The sequence below is a fragment of the Bactrocera oleae genome, chromosome 5, assembly GCF_042242935.1.
Source record: "Bactrocera oleae isolate idBacOlea1 chromosome 5, idBacOlea1, whole genome shotgun sequence".
Taxonomy (NCBI): Eukaryota; Metazoa; Arthropoda; class Insecta; order Diptera; family Tephritidae; genus Bactrocera; species Bactrocera oleae.
The window spans coordinates 37,409,708-37,434,986 of NC_091539.1; the positions used below are offsets into that span (position 1 = coordinate 37,409,708).

Genomic DNA, 25,279 nt, shown 5'->3' on the forward strand with positions numbered 1-25,279 from the left:
TAAAGGACCTCAATGAAATTTTAGCCGCGTTGCTATTTATATGTTTTACTTTGTCCCGCCAAGAAACTAAATTTACTACATACACACACATCAGAAAATCATTAATAAAAGATGGAAAACCACAGTGGGAGCTGATGTCTACACATACACTTGTATAGATGTATATGATTTTGTGATTTGTAAGTGTCACTTTGAGGGTCGCTAACAACGAAAACAGCAGTTTTTTTTGGAAATACTGTCGTTTTCATTAAGGAGTCTGGCCAAGGTCACTGGCTTCAGCGCAACGTTTTCGACAGCCATCAATAACGAGAAATCATTGATCATCAGTGGTCTGCTGTCAGATTCACCGAAGTGTAAATTTCGCTTTCTGCCAAACACACCCATGAATATAGGTATATTATATATACATTAGGGTATTCATTATTTCCAAAGTTGACCTTTTTTTTGCATACACTTCCTGAAGTTTAAATTTTTGCGTTAAAAAATTATCTTACGTAACAAGGCTTGTTATTTTCAACTTAAACCGTGTCTAAGTCATGTTTCTTTTCTTATATATATAACATGGAATTTTTTGAACTTTTGCATTAAATTTTTTATCTCCAAAGCAAGTAAACTTACAATTTTGAAAATAGAATATTCTAACACAAAGTGCTCTACAAAAAGGTTCTTGGTAGTTTTTTCCCTAGAAACATTCCTTTAAAAGTTATACTTAATTAAACTTATACATCAAATATATTGCAAAATACAGTACAACATGTTCTATGAGCAACACAGAATTTATAAGGCACATGTATAAATGCTCAGTACATTTAATGTATACCTTTAACTTCGTCTAACTTTTAGAGAAATGGTTCTGTGGACATTGCTGGTTTTGTTTTTTTTTATAGAGAAGAAAAATTTTGTATTATTGTATATTGTAATAATATTTTTTGTGGGTTTATTTGTTTTATGCAAAATATCAGAGAAATGTCTTGTTATGTACTTGGGAAAAGAAATATGATTTAGATAGGGTTTAAATTCAAATTAAAGGGTTGTTTACGTTGGATAGTTTTTAGAGCAAACACTGAGGGGACTGCTGTCAAAAAAATTATCAACTTGGAAAATAACAGACACCTTAATATACATACATACATATTTGATGATATAAGCTGCGTTCTGCTGTATAAAGTTCGCTACATCATGCTAGTTTAATTATGTACCTTGTATGTTATTACACCCAAGTTCATCCCTTGTGACTTCTATGGCTGCGAGGCATGCCGCCCCGAACATTGTTGGGTCATTTATTTGGCGGCTGCAACAAGAATTTTATTTGACATAAGGCGTAAACTAATTTCCTAAAGGTTTAAATAGCATTCCTATCGAGGACGGGTTTAGTAGGTCACAAACACCAACTCAAGCACACATCCACACGCACTTACCAATACGTACTCTGAAATAAAGACAACAATCAGGCTTAGCCTATAAATAGTACACTAATCTGACAGGCGCAACGTGCCACACAAACATCCATATATGTGTACAGTGTACGGTAAAAGTTACATGATAAAAGGTTACGTAAGGCGCAAGCATGCTGTGTTGGTATTCGGTTCTCATGCGGGAATCCTGCGGCGAGGCTGATAACGCAAATGCTTTGTTTGTCAGCCCTTGTCCGCCCTTCGTAGCTTCCAAAAATTTTTGTTTTATCTTTTTCCCTCTCAGTTGTTTACAACTTTTTGTTGTTGTCCTCTAGGGAGTATGTTAAATGGGCGTCGATTTGTTTATTCCATGCAAAATGCCGCTGCTTTGTGTGTGCCTGTGGTCGTACGCTAAAGTGGTGTGTGTGTTGTGCCTTGTTGTTTTTGTAAAAGTTTGCTTAACCACTGCAGAATAGGAGTGCTGTGTATAAACAACAAATGAAATGAGACACTGCTCGTCCGATTAACATTCGACCCGAGGCATCATTTCGTATCATCGATGTGCATTTGCTGATTCCATTTATCGGCCTTTGTACACACACTTGTCTATTTGCCTATGTATCGTTCGAGCCCTTTGGCAACCTGCAAGGTTTTTCTGTGGTTTCTGCGTGTTTTGACCGCTATCAGCTGTTGCTGACATTATAGTTAACAACAACAGCGTAAGATATAACTTTTTGCCTTTATTTGATTGAGACTTTCCGACCACCGTGATCCATTTTGAAAAACAATGTGCACTTCTAAATTAAGCTGCCTTTCGATTTAGCAATAACTGACTTCATTCGAAAAAATGCTTCAGATTATCAAAGTCTAATTAGGGTTGTGAATTTTTTGTGTCTTCTATTTTATGGAAACTTTGGATATAGTTTATAGTAAGTCTATCAAGTTGAACTCGAAAACACATCTTTTTAAGAGCACAATATAATTCTAAAAACATTTATGTGCTTAGTTTACTTTTTATTACCACATATAAGCTTCCTGCAACCGCACAAGGCTAGAACATCCGATTCCGGTTCCTCCTATGCTACTGTACAGCATTATCTAGAACTCTTATATATCTAAGAACTTCACAGTTCAAGGAACTAGATGAAGTATCAAAATTAGATATCAAGTCGCTCTTTAAATTCGCAAAAAGCGTTGACATCCTATATGACAAATACTTCAGCTCAAATTAAATTGAACCTCCATCTGGCATCACTAAGGACCTGTAGGTCTATGTATGAAGTAACAGCCGGCCAGTACAAACTAACTTAACCTTTAATCTCAGTTCCCATATAACAGCATTCTGTGCTATTTATGCAAAGAGAAAATAAATGAAAATGTAGCCACAAAGAACACAGTAGAAAGCAAATGAAGATAAAAGAAATCGTTGGTAAATAATGGAAGTCATCAAGCCGAAACGTCATGGTAGCACTGTTTAAATTCCCCAGGAGGTGTGCGTGTTACAAAAGTTAACGAAAATAAACCTTATGGACCTAATTGCCATCTGCGAATCGCTGCTGAATCTTTTCCGAATCAGGTGTTTACTAATGATGAAAAGTGTGGATTACTTACGAAAGCATTAAGCGAAAACGGTCATGTTCGTGATCATGTGGCTAAGCTAGGATTAACGTTCAGGAATCTTTTGCTATGTATTTGGTCGGATTTGGTCAAATTCATAATTCAGACTTGTACTGTCAACAAATGGACCGTCTGAAGGAAGCAATTGTCCAGAAGCGACCAGTTCTGGGAAAAATTCATGTTTTCGAAAACAATTGAAATCTTACAAAAACTTAAGAAATATTTGTTCCCTGTTGTCAATATTTGTTTTGCGGTTTCCGAACATTTTACTCAAAATTTGTTATTTGCCGTACTCCAGTCGAATATTATTTTATCAAATCAATCTTAATTAGCATATGTTGGGGTGTGTTGTTGTTGTTGTAATTTTATTATATAAGATCTAAAAGTTACTCCCAAAAAATCCAGAAAAGCATTGGATCATTCTCCGCTCGGAAAGCTCCGACTAACAACGAAGATCAGTTGAATAAAGCATACTGATATGCTTTTAATTTCTACATTATATTAAATCTAATTTTTTTTCGGAAAATTATGCGACTATAAGGAGATGATACGATACTGATATCAAATTAAGTACTGTATGAGGCATATTTCGAATAAAATTGATTGGTACAATTACCTTTACATACATAATTATTTTATATGTATACTGCCCTGATATTAAATATTTCAAGAATTAATTACAAAAATGATCATAAATTCGCAATTTTTAACACTGTTGCCAATTTCTCTACATATATTATATATGCATATAAGAACTACTATTTTCCTACAAATAAAAACTTATCGTTTTCATTGGATTACATTTGCAAGTCAGCTGCAGGCTGATCAGCCCAGGCGTATACGTAACATCAAATACCTACATATGCAAATATATGCGGCGCCTGCGGCCGATGTTGGTTTCAGCAACTGTGGTTACTTTTCGGCTGAACAACAGCTACTTTTGCCAACTCCCGTTCGGTGAGTGCGGTGGCTCCCGCATTGGCAATGAATAGTTTATTTCCTGCTTCCATAGGTTTCGTATTCGACCGCCCGATAAATTGACTTTTGCCGCTATGCGTGTTGTTGTTACTTTTGGGCTGCTTACTGCGTCGGATTTGTGTTATTGTTGTTACATACGAGTGCTTTGCGTGTTGGCGCATAACTTCTAGCCACAAATTGACAGCTAATACATATACTCATACATACGTATGTATATTATATACTCCATCACATACGTAAATGGGGATGGGCAGACGCCTAATCAAGATGCGTTCGGCAGGTAATGATTGCCTTCGTTTAGAAATTGCACATACGTTTGGTGAATTTCCAATTGCTTTTTCATGACACTTACACATTTTGTTTTTGCTTTCGTTTGTTGTTGCTATGGCAAGCAATTGAAGTGATTACGGAAATTTTGTGTGTGTTTCTACTATCCTTAATAAGTGAAAGGGACTTTCTTCGATTAAATAGCACTGATTATTTAACCTCCCCTTATATTATTTTGCCTTCTTGTGGTTTTTCTTTGTCTTACTTGCTGCCAGCTGTAACGAATGTTACTATCAGATCATCGTCTGCGCTCTTGCTAATGGCAAAACGTCATTCCCTCTAATTGTGCGGAAATTCCAACCCACAAATTATTCTCCAATTTATACGGTAGTTGAATTCAACCGAGAAATTCCTTGACGAATCAGATTTGTTGACTTTTGTGCTTCTCACTGCCAAATTTATAGAATAACATATGTGCGCTTCTATTGTATATTAAGTCCACTTGAGACTTTCGAAAAATAGGTTAGTTTAAGTTAATTCAAATGGTCGATCCCTTAATAGGGACAGCTTCTATAGCCGGTCCGTTCTAGTACCTAGAACTCCTATAAAATTTTTCATAAAGACCAACATACTTGTAAATCGACAAAGCCCTTCGAGCTGATTTCAAATTTGTTGAGACTGCCAATGTCAGTTTCGGCTATGTTTCCTCAGTCTTACAAAGGCTGAACAATGGAGGAGAAAATGCCTGGATATTTCCAACTCAAGTTTTTGCGTATATCTTTGACATTTTACGTCCGATTGAATTTTTAGCCTTGCAGTATGAATAGGCATTGGACAAAGTCCAGTAAGCACTCAATAAAATTATAATAGAGAATATTATCGGGAAAATTGAAGTTGGCCAAGCAAATGCTTTCTTAGTAAACATTTATTAACTTAGTGCAATCGCCTCTCAAAATTTTAAACGCGTTTTCAGAGTAACTGAGGAAATTTTTGTTAATATTTATAGTAATATTCATACTAATATTCGTGTTCATAATAACACTCGAATTCATATTAACTTTTTTTATTCATATTTATACTCTCGCAACCTGTTGCTACAGAGTATAATAGTTATGTTCACCTAACGGTTGTTTGTATCACCTAAAACTAATCGAGTTGGATATAGGGTTATGTATATATAAATGATCAGGATGAAGAGACGAGTTGAAATCCGGGTGACTGTCTGTCCGTTCGTCCGTCTGTCCGTCCGTTCGTGCAAGCTGTAACTTGAGTAAAAATTGAAATATCTTTATGAAACTTGGTAGACATGTTTCTTGGTACCGTGAGACGGTTGGTTTTGCAGATGGGCGTAATCGGACCACTGCCACGCCCACAAAACGCCATTAATCGAAAACAAATAAATTTCCATAACTAAGCTCCGCAATAAGATACAAGACTGTTATCTGGTACACAATATCACATTAGCGAGGGGCATTTGCAGTTAACATTTTTTTTAAAGTGGGCGTGGTCCCGCCCATAATAGGTTTAATATGCATATCTCCTAAACCGCTAATGCTATAATAACAAAATTTATTAGAAGCAAATGCTTTTAGAACCTCTACTTACAGTGTGAAAATGGGTGAAATCGGGTGGCAACTGCGCCCACTCCCCATATAACGGTACTGTTAAAAACTACTAAAAGCGCGATAAATCAAGCACTAAACACGCCAGAGACATTAAGTTTTATCTCTGGGATGGTATGAGATGACTTTATACGAACCGCGTTCAAAATTAGACAGTGGGCGTGGCACAGCCCACTTTTAGGTGAAAACCCATATCTTGAGATCTGCTGAACCGATTTCAACCAAATTCGGTTCGTAACATTCTTTTCATATTTCTATGTTATAGTGCGAAAATGGGCGAAATCGGACTACAAACACGCCAACTTCCCATAAAACACCATTTTAAATTCCATCTGATGCTTTCACTTTCCACTATGCATATCAAGCAACAATGATTATATCGGGGTAAAACTTCGCGTGAATAATACGTTTAAAGTATGCCACCTCGAAAATATCAGCCAATCCACAAAGAAATCTCAAACGAGTATACCATTTGACTTTGCGAGAGTATAAAATGTTCGGTTACATCCGATCTTAGCCCTTCCTTACTTGTTTTATTTATATTCATACACATACCAAAATTCATATAACTTTTCTTCAGTTTCATAGTCATATCTGCAGTAGATATTTATATTCACATTCATACTCATAATGATGCTCATGTTCATAATCATATTCGTATTTATAATCATAATCGAACTCATATTCATTTTCTTCGCTTTCATACTCATATTCATACGCATATTTTTACATTTATTCGCTTATACTATTTTATATTTTTATTCATACTCATTCACATATACATATATTCATATCATAGTCACATTCATTTTCATATTCATATTTATATTCATAGTCATATCCTTTTTCATGTTCATACTTTCAGAGTTAGGATAGTGTTCTAATATTATGACTACTAATGCACAACTTAATGTTCTATTCATAATTTTATTCACATATCGATCGCATATTCCTCTTAATATAACCTTGTATTTTATTATGAACATGAAATATTTTGTTCATTATTTTTCGACTCATTGACATTTATAGGCTCATATCTATGCACCTGTGTATTATTCCTATGTTTACCTATTCTCATGTACACTCCTTGCTACCAAAAAAGGTTTGACATTCGAAACTGTCACAATATCATAACGTCGCCTCGTCTACAACCTGAATGTGTCGAGTATTATGTGTATCATATAACTCTTAGTATATTTATTAATTTTTTTGCTTCTGACCATCTCTACTCTGAGCCATCATTATACATATTTGAGTATTTTGTCTACAGTCTGGCGTTAATTTCATGTTTTTCTTTGTGTCCCAAAAGTATTTTGTATTATTCATACACTTTGACGCTTTGACATTTGTGCTTTTATTGGTGTTTACATTGTTTATAGTCGCATGTAAGTAAATATTGTACTCATTGTATAGAAATATTTATTTACACTCGTCAAAATAATTTTCAACCTTGTGGATAAATATTACTAATGCAAGGAATATGCTTGGGATTTAAGATTATGATACTATAAAGTTATAAATGTAAGTAATTTCAAAATATTTAGCAGTGCCTAATAGATAATTTTACTGTGATTAAGAACCCAAGACACCTGATAGTATGAGCAAGATAATACGGTCTCTTTTTACCTTTAAAGTTAAATGAGGGAATTGTATGATGTGATGGCCTAACCAAAATCAATATAAGTGCACATGGTTACTTTTACCCAAGGCGACCCTAATTGTCCTATCATGGATATTATAACAAAAACTTATATCCAATACTTGCTCTCGCTCTTCTTATTTACGATAAATAACATCTTATTCGTAACTGCTATCGAATTTCTCTCTTTCAGGCTTTAAATAACATGTATTTGATTGTATAAAAGGTTGTCTTATTGAAATTTTAATTCAAAATAGCGGTAGCTGGACTAATCTTTAGATTCATATTTTTAAGAATACCTTGGCTGACGACATTAACTTTAAAAACTAGTGCTATCTGAAACAAAGTGATTGAATAGGAAAAAATTTTATTTTCACTACTCTAAAAACTGAATAATGTTTTAGGATCCAAAAATGTATTATAGTAAAAAATCGATTTAATTTTAAATATTCGAATAGCCTAGTTCTTAAAATAAAAAATAATATTTTAATATGAATATCTCAAATAGCTTAACTTTTTACAACATTATCACTATCTGATTAATATAATATTATATAGAAGACTTATTTAAAATCAATAAATTTATAAAAATATTAAATTTTTACAAAAATGAAGGAAACTTGATGAACTGTGAGCTGTTTTCATCCTTAAGCAGTACTCCAGCAGTTTAATTTGACAAAAAGCTACAAGTAAAAAAAATAGACAAAACTTTGCTTAGTATGAACAATATGTATATACCCATATATGCATAATCATTCACAAATATGTTGCTAAACACAAGGGCTGGGAAATAACACTGCAACAAAGCGAAGAGAACCGTCAGAAATTGGTCCAAATATTTGTCAGGATTATGTTATTGTTATTGCATTAGCATTCAATTGTTTTTCGAATCGCGAACATAACCCTCACGAATACAGTTATCGTAGTTACATAATTTGTATAGAAATTAAAACTTAACTGGATAAAAAATTATTAATTGTATATTGAATAAAGAATTAAAATAAAAAACCTAGCAGCACTTTAAAAAATATTTTACACTTTAAGGTTTGAGTAGTTTCCTTTATTTGAAACGGAATTGTAATTTTCAAAGTTTGTTGTCGTAATTGAATAAAATTTACTTAAACAGTTGGCAATCCCTCTCAGAAAACAATACGTTTTCTAAACGTCTTGTAGTGGTGTCTTTATCTCGTCAATTTTTTGATATTTGGGAATTACCAGTAGGTGCTATAGCTTTATTATACCCTCAACAGAGTAGTCGTATATTAAATTTGGCACGAAGATTGTAACACCGAGAAGGAAAAGTCGGAGAAACTGTGCAATATATATCTACCGAATAAATATATATAATACAACACTGACAAATCGTGTGCACGTATTTATAAACAACCGAGGTTCGACTTACTTTAGGTATGATGACGAACGGCATGCACACTACTGCGACATGCATATTTTTAAAATAATCTCTTACTGCCTCAAGTCAGTTGTAAATTGGGGCAACAAAATGCTTAAATTTCTTGCTTGTTATTTTAAAATCAATGTCAGCACTTAAAAAGTTATAATTTTTTTGGTATATTAAGCATTTCACCTATAGCTTTCTGCTAACATGCCACTCGTTGGTACACATACACTGTTTATATAAAATTCTTTCATATTTCAATTTTTCCTGCTGCTTCACATCTCATTACCATTTAAGTTCCGTTATTGCTGCATGAATTATTAATGCTATATAGATTCAACCATTTGCATGTACATTAAACCTGCATTGTTATTATTATTTATTTTTATGCTTCGAATTTATTTATTATGTGGTTGGAATTGTTTGCGTAATTTGATATGTTTATGCAGTATTATTGACAACTGCTTCAGGTGAATCGAACTTGAAATAATTCTCCATTATGTCATGTCGATAAAAGGGGAAAATGTTTGGTTTGTCCTAGCAACTTTTATTTTTGATTTTCTGAGCTTAATTTTTTTATTCCTATGAGTGATTTCCAGGCTTGTAGTGTGAGATAGTAGACTTTGCATAAGAAACAAACAAGTTATATAAATATATAATACATAACACAATATATAAATATTATTTAGCAAACCGATTGGAGCAAAAGCTTCAGCAATTTACTATAAAACGAGGTTATGGATAAAAAAGCTTCAAGAGGTGAAATACTTGTTATCTTAAAGTAAAAAACACTTCTGAGAAATATAGAAGAGTTCTCGGGAGAATGATTGCAATGAACAAATAGCACGCTAAAAGTCTTTATATTCTAGCTAATAGTATTTATTATTTTTTATACTCTTGCATAAGAGTATAATAGTTTTGTTCACTTAACGGTTGTTTGAATCACCTAAATCTAATCGAGATAGATAAAGGATTATATATATATAATATATATATATAAAAAATGACTAATCGAGATAGATAAAGGATTATATATATATAATATATATATATAAAAAATGATCAGGACAACAAGACGAGTTGAAATCCGGATGGCCGTCTGTCCGTATGTCCGTCCGTCCGTCGGTCTGTGCAAGCTGTAACTTGAGTAAAAATTAAGATATCTTGATGAAACTCGGTACAAGTTTTCCTTGTCAAAAAAGTGAGAACGAGATGATGGACGTCAACGGACCACTGCCACGCCCACAAAGCGCCATTAATCGAAAAAGTATAAAATGCTATAACTAAGTCGTAAATAAAGATAATAATCTCAAATTTGCCACAACGAATTTAATTAAGGAGGAGCGCCTGTGTGTGCGTTTTTAAAATGTGAGCATGGATCCGGCCCTTATAAGTTTAATGTATATATCTCCCAAACGAATAAAGCTATATCACCCGAATTTGCACACAGCAAGTACTTTCAACTTTTCTTACGATATTGTGAGAACAGGGGAAATCGGATGACAACCCCGCCCACTCCACATATAAAGCATTTGACAAAAACTACTAAAAGTGTGATAAATCAATAACTAAATGCGTCAGAGACCTTAGCCTTTCCAGTCAGGATGGCACAAGAGGGTTATATAGGAGCCGGTATCAAAATTGGACGGTGGGAGTAGCACCGCCGAATTTTTGGTGAAATCACATAACTCGGGACCTGCTCGAGCGACTTCAAGCTAATTAATTTCATAGCATAGCCTTTTACTCAAATGTTACAGTGTGAAAATAGAGGACGTCAACTTTCTAATTTTAAATTCCATCTGATTCTTTGATATTGCAGTATACAAATAAAGCACCAATTATTATATCGGAATAAAACTGAGTTATCTCAATGAAAATGAGATAGCGTATTTTCCTAATTCTTTCTTTGTGCCTAAAATATGTAAAATTGGGTGCAAATTTGCTCTAGCTCCGTAGAACTACCCCAATTAATTCAATCAGCCCAACTTTTTCTCGGTTCCCAATATAGCCTGTATAATAATTTCCGACTTTCCCCCTGACAAAATGTGTGATGCTTTAATAGAATTAAATAACGCTTTAATAAAATTAAATAACAATCTTTCTTAAATATTGTATTGGAATATAAATGAAGTTGTTCGAGACATTGGTCCAAACCTCATATCCCTAAAATAATGAATTGCGATTCTCTGGTTGACGTTTTCCCATCAACTCATTATATTAAATTTAGCTTCTTCAGTTGAGTTTATATCTCATATATCTAATTTCAAGATGATTCAAATACAATTTTAGCTGACGGAAAGTAAAATACATTAATAAAAATAACTGAGTCTATGACCTATAATATAACTTAATAAAATACCAAATTTGATTGTAATCCCACGATTCACGATTTTGTCGAATAATGAATGTTGAATTATTTCGGAGCATTTTTAGAACCTGAACAGGCTATATTAAGTTTGCCACAAAGTTAGTAACATTCAGAAGGAAACGTCGGAGACCCTATAAAATAAATACATAATTGATCAGCGAGATGAGCTGAGTTGATTTAGCCGTGCCCGTCTGTCTGTCCGTCTGTCTATCTGTATATATACGAACTCGTCCCTCAGTTTTTATGCTATGAAATTTTGCACCTGTCCTCACTAAGAAGCTGTTCATTTGTCGGAACGGCTGATAACGGCATACAAACTGAAAAATCGGAATCAATTGCTTGCATGGAAAATTTATTTCTTTGACGAGGTATCTTCACGAAATTAGATCGGAATCAAATTCTTGTAAGGAGTCTTTGTATTTGTGAAGGGTACTATAGCTTCGTTGCAACCGAAGTTAATGTTTTTTCTTGTTTAATATACAATTTTCCTATTTTCTTTCCTTTGATCCTTGCAAATTGCAAGAGTATAAAAAGGTTCAGTTCCACTCGAACTTAGCCTTCCTTACTTGTTTAATATAAAGTTTTGCCACTTCTAAATGTCTTTTTCCGGCTTTGATCTTAGCAAGTTGCAAGAGTATGAAATGTGTGGTTACACCCGAACCTAACCTTTCCTTACTTTTTCTTGAGATATTTTTAATTCACTTATTTCTCCCAAAAATATTTGGGCTATATTCTGAATATGACATCAACACCCCTAGCAACGATTTCGGTATCCATTCGGTTATGACTACCTAATTAAGTTATTAATTAAAGCAATATGCGTTTTTTAATTGTCCTTCGGTCGCTCGTTATTGCGTGCCGCTGCTTTACTTTTAAAATACCAATTATATGTAATATCACACGTACAACATATTGTGAATCTAGGTCAATCTGTCTCATGAGATATAAAAATATCTCAAATCACTTTTTTGACTATAGCTGCTTTATTTATGTCCTAGTATTTTTTTTAATTGAGAAATTTTAATATAAAGTTACTTAAGTAGTGTGAGACCCTTCACATTTTACCACTGCCTCGCCCACATAAGGCCATTAATCGAAATCCTATATTGCCATAACTAAGCTCCAAGGTACAAGGAATTGCATTGGTAAGGGGCATATATGGTTGAAATTTTATTTAAAGTGGGCATGCCCCGCTCCTTAATAAGTTTAATTTATTGTATATGTGTTTATGTTCACCGGTCGAGATATTTTATCTAAATTTGTATGGAATACATATTTTTGACTCTTCCTTTTAAAGTGTGAAAATGAAATATTTTTCTTATAATGGTACATTTTTGTGCCTAAACTAATTGGGTGAAAACTAATCACAGAATTTACAAACATCCGGTTGATTCTACTCCAGATGGGCGTAATCGGACCACTGCCACGCCCACAAAACGCCATTAATCAAAAAAAAAAAAAGTTGCCATAACTAAACTCCAAAACAAGATACAAGACTCTTATTTGGTATACAGGATCACATTAGGGAGGGGAATCTGCAGTTTTTTTTTTTAAAGTGGTCGTGGTTAATGTGCATATCTCCTATACCACTAAAGCTATAATAACAAAATTCACTAGGAACAAATGTTTTTAGCATCTCTATCGACGGTGTGAAAATGGGTGAAATCGGGTGACAGCACCGCCCGTTCCTTATATAACGGTACTGTTAAAAACTACTAAAAGCGCGATAAATCAAGCACTAAACAAGCCACATTAAATTTTATCTCTGGGATCGTACATGATGATTTTATAGGAACCACGTTCAAAATTAGATGGTGGGCGTGGCACCGCCCACTTTTAGGTAAAAACCCAAACTTTGGGATTTGCTTAATCGATTTCAACCAAATTTGGTACATAATATTCTTCTCATATTTCTATGTTATAGTGGGAAAATGGGCGAAACCGGATTACAACCACGCCTACTTATCATATAACACCGTTTTAAATTCCATCTGATTATTTTACTTTCCACTATGCAAATCAAGCAACTATGATTATATCGGGGTAAAACTTTGCGTGAATAATACGTTTAAAGTATGCCACCTTGTGACCAAAAATTGTCTAAAGCGGACAAAAACTGTTCAAGCTTCTAGGTACTAAATATGTGGACCCCAGTGCCTATAGTTGACCTTCTACCGAAAATATCGGTCAATCCACAAAGAAATCTAAAACGGGTATACCATTTGACTTTGCGAGAGTATAAAATGTTCGGTTACATCCGAACTTAGGCCTTGCTTACTTGTGCTTTATGAGCTCTCTTATTATTCTTTGCCTTGAAGGTGCTTAGTGAGTTTGTGTGAGTCCATTACGATGCATATTATTCTCCTCCATATTAAGTAATCAATGCCTTTTATACAAGGTCTTTACATAGAACAATGATGAATCTTCTTTTCATGCAGTTGAAAGCGGCCTTCAACTCAATAAATAACTTTGTTAATAAGTACCTAAGTACCTAAGTCCAATCATCTCACTTCTATTAATTTTCTAAAAAGATTTGGCGTCTTGTTTGGGCGTTTGAGGAAACATGTGTTATTACCTTAACTTATGGTCTGCATGCTTTACTGCATCGGCTGAAAAGTCTTTTTCCTGACTTTGACTAGATCTCATAAGAGACAATAATACTGTTTTTAGATTGCTTTACTATATTCCAGGTAGTCGATGAAAATAATTCCATCTCCATCCCAAAATGTATAAAAAAAATTTTCGGTGTGTTAGAGTCCACTACTCACTGGGTAAAAACCACTCAGCGGACTGAGGGTTGGACTTAAGTATCAAATGATATCTTCAAGGCATTATTGAATCTTCTCTAAACCAATAGCTAACCGTTGAATATACTGGGGAGGATTTGCAATAACACTTTTCAATCCATTGCTAATTATCAACTGTGTTTTTCCTATTGTAAATCAAAATCAATATTTGCAGTAGATAAAAAAGTATTAGTTATTTCATAGAAAATCATGAGCGTGAGTTATGTACGATTATGTCTTCCTGACAAATTGAACTACCCTAGTGCCTTAAGTCCTCATAAATAAAATTCCTTTCCTATTTACTTTTCTTTCCAGGCAGCTATCAGCTATAAATAGAAAACCAGATACTTTGAAGAAAAGATGAAAACGTTAGGCATGTGAGGGCAGTTACTTCATCATTTGACCCACGTAAGTATAAGCATATGTTTATATGTTTATAGAGCAACACTTAAGTAATGAAAAAGCCAATGTATGTATTTCTTTAAATATGTATACTCGTGAGTATAAAAGTTTGTGCGTTACACGAACTTAAGAAAACGGTGAGAGCAAACAACTTGAAGTCACAAACAAAAAACAAAACTCGTGCCAACAAAGTGTAAACACTGCTGTTGCATGCAGCACAAAAGAGTCAACTTCGTGCCCATTGCGTGTACATAAAACAGTGACAACATAAAGCACACACAACAAAAGTTGCAAGAAGCGGGCTTAAGTCTTAATGAATGAGCGGAAGAGGAAGTGCATAAAAAATGGCAAGAAGTACGTTAACGAAAAGGAAAATGTCGTAAGAAGCGGAAAGTGTGGAAAGAAAAATTACTTGAATAAAAAACGATGAAGTGCAGCTAAAGCAAACAATAGTCAAATGTAACAGAAATACAACTGAAACAAATAAACAACTAACCAACAAATTAATAAAAAAACAAGAAAAAGCGTTAGCTTCGTCTGAGCCGAAGTTAAAATACCCTTAACAGGTTGATTTCTTAAAACAAAAAAATAAAGGACTTTGATCAGTCAGTTTGTATTACAGCTATTTATCATACTGGTCCGTTCTGAATTGAAGATTGTAGCGTCGCCTTGGACAATAATATATGCCAAGTTTCGTAAAGATACCTTCGCAAATAAAAGTTTTCTATATAAGGACCTTATTTTGATCCATAGTGGTCCAATATCGGCGGTTTCGACCAATGAAGGCTTTCTTGGGGAGAAATGGACGTATACGGAATTTTAGTTCGATTTTTATAAAACTGAGGGACTAGTTCGCGTAGATACGGACAGACAGACGTAGATAAATTGGCTCAGCTGCCCAAGCTGATCCTTTAAATATATACATGCATATATACTTAATAAGGTTTCAGATGTTTCCTTCTGGGTATTACAAACTTCGTGGCAAACTTAATATACCCTGTTCAGGGTATACAAAATTTAATAGAACAAACCAAATAAAGCTTGACAAAGGACAGAGTGATTGCCACGCAGAAATATGTCAGTAAAGACAATTAGTATATGTAAGCGGCACAATAAAACAGAGCAAAACTTTTTTTAATGAGTTAGAAAATTAATTCGGTTGTTAACCCTACAAATGTGTGTGATTGTACTCTGTTTACAATTTCGTAGTAAATATTTTTCCATTTGCGCTAAGGTAAGAGTCGAAATATTTCAGCATTAATGTGGCTTTACCACGCAAATGCGGTTTCCACACTGACATGATTGAGATGCTCACCGATGAATAAATAAACAAATGCGCTTAATGCGAATTAATCATTAAGCCAATTAAAGAATGATGGATGAAAGTTAAGTTAAGTTCAAAAATGTTACTACGATCAGCTATCACCTTTTAATAGTTTAAAGAAGTAAAGTCTCTCTATTTAGTCGGAAATTCCATTAAAAAAAATTAATTTTTTCTAATATAAAGAAAATGAATGCCCACCAAATGATATAGCCCGATAATTGAATATCGCCAGCAAATTTCTCTACCTTTTCGTCCGCCACGTTACTTTTTTTATAGGGCGTTTCCGAATCTCAGTTAAAAAAAATTAATTATAATGCCTGCAACAATTCAGAACGTATTTACTCTTCAATGAAGGAAGTTTTTTAGTAAAAGTTGGCTTGCCATTATAATTTAGAAATGATTTCCGCGCCGGCTGACTCGAATTAACTCGAGCCGAGAGGACCAACTTTCGATCACTTATTGCAACAATTGGGGCCGTATGGCAACTATATTTTCGGCTTTATCTGCTTAGATAAGCGACTTCGCGTAGCTCTATAAAAAATAGAGCAGCGGGGTTAAATTGCACGATCTTGGAGGCCACGCTACAGGCCATCGACGCGATATACAGCTTGGTTGAAAAGTGAGTAGTGATCACGAACCCTAGCCCTACTAGCTCGAAATTTTTTTTTTCAAGTTGGTACATCAGTCGTCAGAACACATGTAAAGCTACAAGTTATTCTGTAAATTATTTCTTTATTTGCCAGCCATTTGAAGTTGACATGTTAGAGTGATTTTTTAATATGGGAAAAATTTAATATCGCGTAGTGATTGGATTCTTTGTTTTGAAAGGTTTAAAGTCAAAGAAAATTTTTGAATAATTGTTAGAATTGTATAAGGAGTCCTCACCTTCAAAACGTACCATTGAATTTTGAACTGGTGAATTTAAACGTGGTCGTATAACGCCATAAATCATTCAGCAAGTTCATTATATTGTTAGAGAAGATCCAAGTTTGACTAAGCGTGAAATTGCTAATGCCATAGGCATCTCACACCAATGAATAATTAATATTTTACAGGGGAATTACATATGAAAAAGGAAAATTGGAAAGTTTGTGCCACACACATAAACAATTCAACAAAAACTGTATCAAAAGCAAATTTCTCAGCAGAATTTGAGGCGTATTAAGCAGAACAAAACCGACTTCTTGGGTCGTTTTATAACTATGGATGAGACTTGAATCTACCACCATGACCCTAAATTAAAACAAGAACGTTTACAGTTGAATGAAGCTGGTTGTTCAGCTCCAAAGCAGCTGAAGTCACAACAATCTGCAAAGAAGGTTATGGCAAAAAGAATTTTGTTGATTGAAAATCAACTCTGAATATTATGGCAGTCTTTTGGATCAGCTGATTGAAAAAATTCGTGAGAAAAGACCTGGTTTGCTGCACAAACAAATAATTTTTCATCTAGACAATGTACCTGCCCACAAAGGTGTCTTAACAATGACAAAATTCAACGAGTTAAACTACGAATTACTTGAGCATCCATCACATTCAGCAGACTTGGCTCGCAGCGGCTACTAACCTACTACTAAACCTGAAACAATTCCTTTGTGAAACGCGTTTTTCGTCGAATGAAAAAGCTACAAATATCACAGACGTAGACGGGAATATTGCAGAGCTTCCGGAAAGTCATTGTAGGGATGGCATAAAATTATTGTAAGATCATTGGAATAAGTGTATTAAAGTAAAAGGAGATTATATTGAATAAAGGTATATTTTGTACCAAAAACAGTATTTTTTAATTTCGAGCGCAGAAACTTTTCAACCAACCTGTATATAACTACCAGTTCATATATGAACGTTTTTACTTTTGGTTCACCCTTATATGGTGTAAAGACAAAATTATCTGTTCTTATTTCAAAAGTAATTTACTTCACAAAATGTCTGCCTATATACACTCATATGCATGTAGAGATCTCTCCATAGATATACGTTATTGTAGCTAATAAGGCAGACAATTAATTTCTTTAATGTAATTGCTTTGTAGTCCTTTGGGAGTTGAACAAGTGCCGCAGCCCACTTTTTGGTATTGATATATGAATAAGTAGTATTTTGTCGCTTGTACATATGCGCACATATGTACATATGTTATATATATAAGAACATAATATACTGACACCCATCAATTATTAATTAAATCAATAAATTACGCAAATATAAATAGAATGCAATTAAAATTAAGACATTATTGAAAAAGTATAGAAAAGCTAGAAAGATAATTATCAAAACAAGAACGAGAATCTTTAGAAAAAATATTTCTCAATACTTGTTGGTTGTTCTTACAAGTTTCTCTAACTTAAATACACTTACAGAAATGACATGTGTATAGCGAAGGAGTTGAAAGCACACTCTTCTTTCGACGCTTTGCTTCTGTTTTGTGTTGCTCGAGTTATTATCTAAGTGAAAGAAAAATACAACTCAAATCACTCCTAGCACATTTGGCCGGAATTCTTCGGTGGCCGGCACCAAAACACCGCAAACTGCACTGTCCCGACAAAGCAAACAAGAGTGCGACAGACGTGCCATGGCGTATGAGCAACCAGCGAAAGCAGCGTTCGCCGCCGGGCAAAGCAAACACGACTTGTGGCAGTCAGCGAGTTCAAAGAAAAAGCAAAAGCGCGCGTATGTAGGTTACGAGTGGAACGCAGTCAAGCGCGTAAATAGACAATGAAAGCAAAAAAGAAGAAGAAGATCGGCAGTGATATAACTATATATAAACAAGTATACAAACAACGATTATGGGACAAATTTGCGCTGGGCAAGAGAAAGCAGACCGTGTGCAGTCAAAGTTGTGCGAAAGTAGGAAAATAGTTGAGAGCTAAATAATACGGCTTCTGTTGTGTGTTCTTGTTTCTTTTTGTTGTGCTTGTGTTTGTGTCCCTTAGACGCATTGCTGGCGTATACTCGTTTAGCAGCAATAGCAACAACAACAAACCACTTAACCACGAAGCATTTTTGCAATGTTTATTTTTAGTTTTCCGCCTGTGTGCGATATGCGTTTGTGCTGGTGTGTGTAGACCCATGCTCAGACTCTGTTGGGTAGAAAACAAAATTTATCTTCAGCAATGACTCACTGGTGTGAAGGCAGTGTTAGTTTTGTCCATAATTCTGTTGCTTTAAGTTGAATGCTGCAGTTATTGATTTAGTTATTTCTTGCAGAAAATCTTTCTTCCAGACTTCTATATATTGTTTGACGCTGATGCGTGTGCGTGTTAGAGGATAGCGTTGTGTAATAAATATTTTTGTGGTTATGCAATTTATTGCATTCGGGCAAAAATATATTTCCTTATAATTAAATTTAGAAAAATGAAATTAAATTGAATAATAAGTAAGTATTTATTTTATACCAAATTATTTTATTGCCAAATCTTAAATTTCATTATAACAAGTGCTCCTGCTTTATCAACGAAAGCCGATAAGCCCTAACTTTTCCCCTGTATATATTTAAAATATTTGTTTCTTTAAATATTTTGACGAAATACTTTTAAATATTTTATAGCAAACAATTTTTCTGTAAGATAAAACAGCTGGATGCCTATCCTTATTTGATGACATTATTTACTTCGATTACTTACTTATATATATAATATTTGGTTGCTATTAAAGGAATAAAAGCATAACAGAGAGCAATAAGGTCTCAGTTCAATTAAGAGCTAGGTAAGTCGAGAACTTAATTTGCAAGCTAATTATGGAAATAAGGAAACAAAATCGAATGTTTCACTTATAGTCTTTAATAAACATTTGGATTCGTAAAATATGCTTATACTGATCTTTTAATACAAAATGACGGCTTCTACGTCAGCCATTGGAATAACCTGTTTAAAGATGGTTTTATGGACTCTCTGTAATAACTAAAAAAGTTTCTCAACATAAATTTCCCAATAAATAAAAACTTTTTCTCCTTTACATAAATTTTTCATTAAAAAAAAATCAAAACGTTAAATTTTTTTTTACCGAAAAAATTTGCAATAAATTCTTTATAAAAGAACAAAAAATAATCCTAAATGTTTCGTGCTGACTGATCCAAAACACATCGATCCTACAGCTAATTGGAACTTTATTTCCTTCACTTTCGAAATTATTGAAATGGCTTGACACTTTAATGTGGATGATGTTGCCAGTGTTTTTAAATATAACTGCTGCATGAAATGTTAACATGATTATTATAAAATGATCAACAATTGTTAAACAAATTTTAATTTAATAAAACGGCAGACTTTGAAACAATTTCTTATTTTGTTCAATAAGGAGACATTGAACAAAGAATCATAAAAAGTTAAGCAAAAAATTTAAGCTGTTGTATAATTTGTCTTGGAATAAACTGATAGAGGCGATTAAACTGAGCAGCTACACTTAAGAGTTCGTTAACTAAAAAAGATTTGAAATATTTATTTAAATTTTAAAAAATTATTTTTAAAAAGCTGATTTTTTCGAAATTTCACACAAAGTTCAAATTAATACACATTTTAAGCTCCAATAGTATTGGTGCTCTATCTAACCAACAATATTTCTGTTTCCATAGCAATTAGTTCCAGCTCTATAGGTTTAGTGGTCGGTCCTTATGTAGCTAGAGAGTGTGACACTTAAGATACTAAAGGACCACGAACCAAACACTCCATTCCCATGCGAAGATTTCCAAGCATATTCCAAGCGGAAGTCTATGCAACAAGTCAGTGTGTAGAGATGAACCTCCAACGCAACTATCGAAATGAAAGTATTGCCATACTTGGCGATAGCATGCCAGGTTGCTAATAGGGAGTTACGACCTTAGAAGGTTTGAAAATGTAATCAGTTACCTAAGAAACAAGTTCCGGCTATTTGTCGCGTTCTACACTGGGCATTGCAGGCTCAAGAAGCTTCTTTACAACATGGGACTGGCCTCTTGTGCAAACTGCCGGTTCTGCGACATGGAGCCGGAAACTCCAGAACAGCTGCTAGAAGACTGCCCAGCAGAATTAAGGCCCTTGGATCCATGCTTTCTAATAGGGATCACATCGCCTCACTAGCACCTAGCAGTATTTTGGAGTTCATCAATATGTTGGGGCTAGGTGAGTCGCCGTGACTTAGGGGTGGGCACAATAGACCATAGGTCGCGGAGAATACCTCTAGTCAATTTATCTATCTATTAAAGTTTTGATTTATTACAATTTAATAAAAAGTTCAAGACTTCGTTAGAGTTAGTTCGCCGAGGTTGTACTCTATATACTGAACAAAATTATTAAGGATGATCTAAAATGAGAATTAAGATGTTTATCTAGTGGAACAATATTATTTTGATATAGAAAATAATTTTTGGTAAATAATCTCATTATTATTATTAAATAATATAATATGAGTACAAATTAATTATTAAATTCATATATTCGATTAATATTTTATTGATTTAAAATATTAAGTACTCTTATTCAATTTTTTTGCGGAGAGCGGGGAGCGAAGAAGAAATTTACTTGACAGCATTTTAAGCAAACCACGTATTCGTTTTCGAATGTATTGAAATATCGTTTGTGTAGAAACCAGTTATATTCTCAAATGAAAATGTCTGGAATTTATTCATTGTTTATTTTCTTTTAAACATTTCCATATGTTTTACTGGTCTACTTGGTGTAATCCGCCTGGACACCTTCTGAGGGCTGTCTTATTGCAATCGGTGACGCGTGTTCGAAAGTTAACACCTATTTCCTCCACCTTTCTGGTTTCTTCATGCCGGCCATGTTCACAAAGTGGACGAAGGGGTACAGTCAAGACCTCAACATTTATTCCGACTTATCAACCTGAAAATTTTGGTTCTAATGGCTGATTCAGAATCGGTCCTGACATCCTAAATCTATATCCGCCTGCAAAGAGTCTCCGCATTACACTAATCACCGCCCCTTCACACAAACCCATCCACAACCTATTTCTCTATGATCCATCCCATAAAAATAGATTACTTTTGAGCCTTTTGTTAGGTGGTTTCGATAACAATAAATTTGTGCTTTTGCCGAAGCAGGGTTTATATACTTGACTACTGTAAAAACAGCTGTGTTTAAAAAAAAGTACAAATATTAAACAAACCAAAAAGCAGTACTTTATGAGCTTTGCATTTACTCGATTGGTAGATATTACGTCGAACTCATCGCCGATGTGGGGAGTGCCTTAAAGTACTTCTATAAATGAAAGTTCCTACAAGTTTTAATTCGGCCCGTTTTAAATCAGCGCTGATATAGCGTAATTAAGGGATGACCAGTTTTGCCGAAGATTTCTAGTGGCTATGGCTCTTTAAAAAGTTTTTCACATGGAAAAACAAAAAACAGGACATATGACAAATAAGTAAGAACAAAATAACTAAACTTGTAAATTGTGTCTTTAAAAAAAATTAAAAAAGTGTCTATTCATTATATTTTGATAACTTTAATTTTTGTACATGGAAACTGGTTTTAAATCTTATTTTTATTTTTATAATCTCTTTACAGGAAGTCAGAAGTTCACTAAATAAGGAACAATAAACGTTCTTGGCAAACGCTGAGTGAATTAGCAATAGTAAAATATTAATAAACGGCAAGTTCGACCATAAATAAACAACCGTTAATAACAACAACAAAAGAATAAAAGGAGCTCCTTAAAAATGATTACGTGAGAAACTGCACTTATTAAAGAATTAAATGGACACCAATTGCTGGCGCAATAAAAGTAAAGCGAATAGAAAGAGGAAAAAGCAATTAAAGCCGCCACCAAATGCTATGAACACCGACAGAAGTTGGTTCAAACGGTATTCGCAACAATTGCAAGTAAAAAGCGTGTAAACTAAGACAAATGAAAAAACAGTTATATTCGGCATTCTCGTTTGTATCGCCGCTTAGATAACTTAGCCACAGCTGAGCGCAAAATGACGCTGACCACTTATGTGTTTACCAAGAGTTGTTGTTGTGCGTGAGTGTAAAATCGAAACGAATGTGTAAGCTGAGGAAAAATGCGTTTGCAGGGCAATAAACGCCAAAAACTAAAACAACAGCAACAACAACAATGCAGCAATAGAAGTAAACACAAAAACAAAAACGAAAACGAAGTCGACGCTGCGATAAGTCGCCAACAACGAGGTAATAAAAGGGACCAGCAAAGAGAAGAACAGCAAGTCGAGCAATTCGGGCAATTCGATCAACAGCAGCCGAGTGCGAGAAAAGGAACGGCGCGCTTTGCGGTATTGGCAGCTGTAACTAAAATAAAAGAAACAACTTTTGCAAAAAGTAGGCAAACAAAGAAGCCCACAACAATTCAACTTTCCGCAACGCAGAGTCGTAATCACACGCGCACGGCTGCGACGTCACCACACTTTGCACCGTTGCTGCTGTACACCGTACCTCGATTCTTCATACTCATCGTGCTTTGCTGTACGATGCCGCCGCAAGCGCATGCCGATTGGTTGATGGACTGTGGCGACTGTCTGTGCAAATGGCAGTCGGGTAAGAAGACTGCCGATTGTAAGAATCTTACGCTGAACGCCGTACCAGAGAACCTGAGCAATGAGGTACAAGTGTTGGATCTTTCCTTCAATCGTGTCGCTATACTGGAACAGAATGCCTTCCTCAACGCTGACTTGCATAATCTACATAAGCTCTTCATGCGTAACGCATCGCTGCAACAGATCGACCCGCGCACATTTACCCAACTAGAGATCTTGATCGAAGTGGACCTCTCAAATAATTTATTGCGTAATCTGCAAGCGAATGTCTTTGCACGGCTGGTGAAAGTGCGCGCAATTGTCTTGAATGGTAATCTCTTGGAGACGCTCTCTGATGGTGTCTTCCAGAATCTCAAGTACCTGCATAAGGTCGAGTTGAAACATAATCGATTGATGCGTATTGGTCAGCAGGCGTTCAACAACGTGCCGCTGCTATCGCAGATATATTTGGATGCCAATCGTCTGAGCTTTCTGCGAAAGGAGTCATTCGAATCGCTCAAACGACTGACAGCGCTATCACTTGATTCGAATCCGTGGAACTGCACCTGCGAACTGCAAATATTCCGTGATTTTGTGCTAAAACGTAATCTCTACACACCGCCAACAGCCTGTTATTACCCCATACACCTACGTGGTATGTTGTGGGTTGAAGATCAACCCGAGGCTTTTGCATGTAAGCCACGCATCATATTTCCGGCGCGAGGTGCGTCCATCAGCACGTCGAAGGAGAATGTGACGCTGGTATGTCGCGTGCATGCCTCGCCCAATACACACATAACCTGGGACTACAACCGACAACAATATCGCTCGTCTACCAGCAATATTGGCGGCAGCGTTAATGCAGTCACCACCAACAGCGGCGCAAGTGGTGTTAGTTGTTGCGCCAACGGCCAGGCTCAGCGTCTGCATATAGAACTGCTGCGCGATGAGCAGTCGAAGGAGAAAGAGTTCGGTCGTGATATATTTATATCGCGTCTTACCATTGTGGCTGCTGAAAAGAGTGATGAAGGTACGTACACGTGCGCTGCGGAGAATGCTGGTGGCAAGGATGCAGTGCAAATTAATCTGTTGGTGCAACGGCCGAGTCCGCGCGAGTTGCTGTTGCAAGGCAATTTAGTCGTTGTTGTTTCACTGATGGCGCTGGGCCTGCTCGGCGTATCCGTGTTTCTCGCACTTGTCACTTGCTGCATTTATAAGCGCTTTAAGGCAATGAGTCCCACAAGTCATCGGCATCATCATCATCTCGATGGCGCAGACCAATTGACGCCCGGCATGGATGGTCAGCATACGACGACGACTACCGTGACCGGTGGTACTGATGTGGTTCTCGGCATGGATGATACAGTGGGCAGTTATAAACATCATTTGCAGAAAAAGAATGCGAATGGTGATGTAGGTGAGGGAAAGGGTGGTGGTGGTGGCGTAGGTAGTGGAAAATACTCAGAGGTGATAAAACATGGCGTGACTGTGATGGATAATGGCGGAATGCTGTCAGGCGTCGGCGGCCGTAATGTTGGAGCGGATGGCACCAGTGCGCACAGAAGTGGCCCACATGCGGACAAAATGTACTTGGAGCGAAGCAATGACGGTAAGTGGCTAAATTAATGCAACATTGTTGTGGAATGTTGTGCAATATATAAATGACGAGCAACAGAGTTATCTATAAGTGTGTACGATACAATTGTATACAGTGAAAATATTTCAAAAATATAGGTGAAGTTGCTAGAGAATCAACATCAGTTTCTTAATATTTGTGAAACCTGTAGTGTCATTAACTCTTATGGCTTAACCAAAAGATGGAGAATGCTAGGATTGCTATATATATTTCCTTATGAAGCCTGGAAAATATTTCTATTCCTTCCACCTCATCAAGTTGTCTGTGTCATAAATCGTTCACATTATTCTGCTTCGTCTCGTACCAGCAGCTTCTACATATGGCATCCGCTAATAATTTTAGCCTTACCATGCGTAGAAATAAATATTTAATTTAACCCTGTCTAAATCTT

General features: G+C 35.3%; 1 protein-coding gene across 5 annotated transcripts in view; it reads left to right on the forward strand.

Moving 5' to 3' along the window:
* Positions 1 to 25,279, forward strand: part of kek4 (kekkon 4) — a 104,857-nt gene that overhangs the window by 38,523 nt on the left and 41,055 nt on the right. For all 5 annotated transcript variants that reach the window (XM_070109532.1, XM_070109534.1, XM_070109536.1 and 2 more), the window contains 2 exons: positions 14,383 to 14,475; positions 22,288 to 24,861. In XM_070109532.1, the coding sequence (XP_069965633.1) occupies positions 22,785 to 24,861 (2,077 nt within the window). In that variant the 5' untranslated portion in view covers positions 14,383 to 14,475; positions 22,288 to 22,784. The remainder of the gene's footprint in view (positions 1 to 14,382; positions 14,476 to 22,287; positions 24,862 to 25,279) is intronic.